This window comes from Penaeus vannamei, unplaced genomic scaffold (assembly GCF_042767895.1).
Source record: "Penaeus vannamei isolate JL-2024 unplaced genomic scaffold, ASM4276789v1 unanchor41, whole genome shotgun sequence".
Lineage (NCBI taxonomy): Eukaryota > Metazoa > Arthropoda > Malacostraca > Decapoda > Penaeidae > Penaeus > Penaeus vannamei.
In genome coordinates this window covers 30,001-32,500 of record NW_027213045.1, presented here as the reverse complement: position 1 = coordinate 32,500, position 2,500 = coordinate 30,001, and the positions used below count along the sequence as shown (strand labels likewise).

Below are 2,500 nucleotides of genomic sequence, written 5' to 3'. Positions count from 1 at the left end.
AAATGTAATTTTTTATTAACGAGAAGACACGAAACAGATGCAATAGCTTTTTCAACTCTAGACAAAGACTATGCACACAAATGAGCTCAAAATTCCATATAGTTTTTATTTCAGAGCGGGTATTACTGTGTACTATCATCTTCAATATGAAATAAATAGTATCTTGCTTTTACATATGAAGTTCAAAAATCCGACTTTTAGGTACCCTTTATATTGAAATGCCCTTTACAGCAGTAACAACCAATTTCAAATCAAATCCAATTTACCAATGCTGTGATGAACCGACTGCTGAGTGAAGTCTAACGGGAATAATTCAGTCCTTACTTATACAGCTATTTTTAAACATTAGTGCTTTGTACTTGGTATCACTTCGTAAACTACAGCATATCACCAGGAAGTCTCGATGGAAGCATATTTTGTGTGTAAAAGGACACAAAATTAATATTTTTTTTAGATATTTCACAAAATATTTCGCCATAATTCACGGTGATATAATTTTTTCTGATATTGGTATAAAAGTGTTCTTTGACCATTCACGAACTTATATCTATCCACAGTGTCATAATCATAAGCCATATGCACGATTGCAACAAGCCAAAGTCCACATAGGTGTACCTGGGCGCTCATTAGCAGTGTACCTCCCCAGGTGTTTAGTGGGTCTCGCGTGTGCTGCCCAAGAACTAGCCATAGTTGGAAACTCGTTTGGTAGTTTCCTCATCCATGTACCTGTACAATACACGAGCTAACTCAATTTGCACCCCCCCCCCCTCCATCTGGGACACTGATTATGTTGAAGGTCTATTTCTGATGATTTATATTGCGCTAGGCATAGGTATAGATAGATCATGTCTTTGCATTAGCTATTAGATATCAGCTAGAAAATGTTTGATTGTCTAAATTCTTTCTGGACAACCAACAGAATGATGGTCATGAAGCATCACCACAGAGCTGTAGTCCTAAAGAAGCTAAGAAAAAGGGTTCAACTAAGTCCAGGTCTCCTGAATTGATTACTATTGAGGATGATGATGAAATACGAATGAGCAGTCCTTCACCTACATTTGATGATGAATTATGTCAAGAACTTGAAGAAATAGGAGAGGAACTAGACAGATTCACAGAAGAAACTATTGGCAATTCAGATATCACCAGGAACAAGGAATTTGAATTTTTATATAGCAGAGACGACATGGAATCCAATGGGAATGCAACTCTCAAAAGAAAACCAGCTGAAAGTAGAAATACACCTTCATTCAAGTTTTTCAGGTAAGAATTGTTCAGTATCCATTCATAATTCTTTATAGCAAGCATGTAGAGTAGGTATAGAGTATATATAGATAAACCCACAAACATTCTATTTAGGGGTATATGCATATTTAGTTTTGTATATACTTCTTTCTTTTATTGTATCTTTATTTGATTGTTTTTTATTTCATATATCTTCTCTTTAAGATGTAAATGTCTCTGACCACATGAAGTAAAAAACTCAGGTTATCTGTTGAATAAGTTACTAAAAAATACAGAAGAATATTTTTTACAGGTAAACATTAAAAAGATAGAGGAAAATTCAGTAGTGTGAAAGAAAACTAGTTATACTATTTGCACACACATTAAAAAAGGAGAGTGGGAAAGGTCATTAATGTTTACAAATGTACTTATGAATATGTATATATTAATTGACATTACATAGGTACTGTATATATATGCCTAAAAATGTTAGATGTTATGGTTTCTAGAGTGCTAACAGCAATTTATTTATTTTTTAACTTGATCTATCAGTATAATTATATTTATCAGCATTTTGGTGATCATTCTTTCATAGAGGATTTGTAGAATTATATGGAGAAATATGGATATTGGAATTATTGTGATCTACATATCTGGAAATCACTGAGTACTCTTCTTAGATATACCTTTAATCAATATACAGAAGCAACAGACAGACTCACTGCATTTTATCTTGAGAAAACAGATGTGCATAAGAAATGCAGAACATCATGAAAAAAGTTCAGACACAAACAGGTTAATGATGAGCTGCATGATCATTTTATATGAGATATATTTTGAGGTGAAGGATGACAAAGTCATTTTTTTGGAAACTTACGACTTTTTTTCATTTTCAGTTGTCTGGCCAGTAAAGAAGAAAATGCTTTTAATCCTCGAAAGTGGTTGGATGAATTCTGTTTTAAGTCTTCTGAGAAACAAGTAGATAGAGAAGGTCATGGCATAGAGACCATAAGCAAAATTACAACTGATGTTGGACAGCATGAAAAACAATTTGAAGATGATTCTGCAAAGGCCAAATTGTTGCTTAAGCAGAAGACACAGTTAATGAAAAATGCCAAATTTTTGATTGATCAAAAAAAGCTATTAACCACTGAAAGAGATAATGTTATAAAAAGGGTCAAGGGAGGTTCAGTAAATCAGTCAAAAATCTCAAGAGTCTTGGATGAAAATGCTCGTCTGACAAAGGAGTTATCTGCTCATTTGCAAAGTATCACCA

The 2,500-nt window shown here is 33.4% G+C and overlaps 1 protein-coding gene across 4 annotated transcripts in view; it reads left to right on the top strand.

The window, feature by feature from the left end:
- Positions 1–2,500, top strand: part of LOC113800231 (filamin A-interacting protein 1-like) — an 8,282-nt gene that overhangs the window by 4,958 nt on the left and 824 nt on the right. For all 4 annotated transcript variants that reach the window (XM_070119313.1, XM_070119311.1, XM_070119310.1 and 1 more), the window contains exons 4-5: positions 920–1,263; positions 2,121–2,500. The exon at positions 2,121–2,500 is cut by the window's right edge and continues 824 nt beyond it. In XM_070119313.1, the coding sequence (XP_069975414.1) occupies positions 920–1,263; positions 2,121–2,500 (724 nt within the window). The remainder of the gene's footprint in view (positions 1–919; positions 1,264–2,120) is intronic.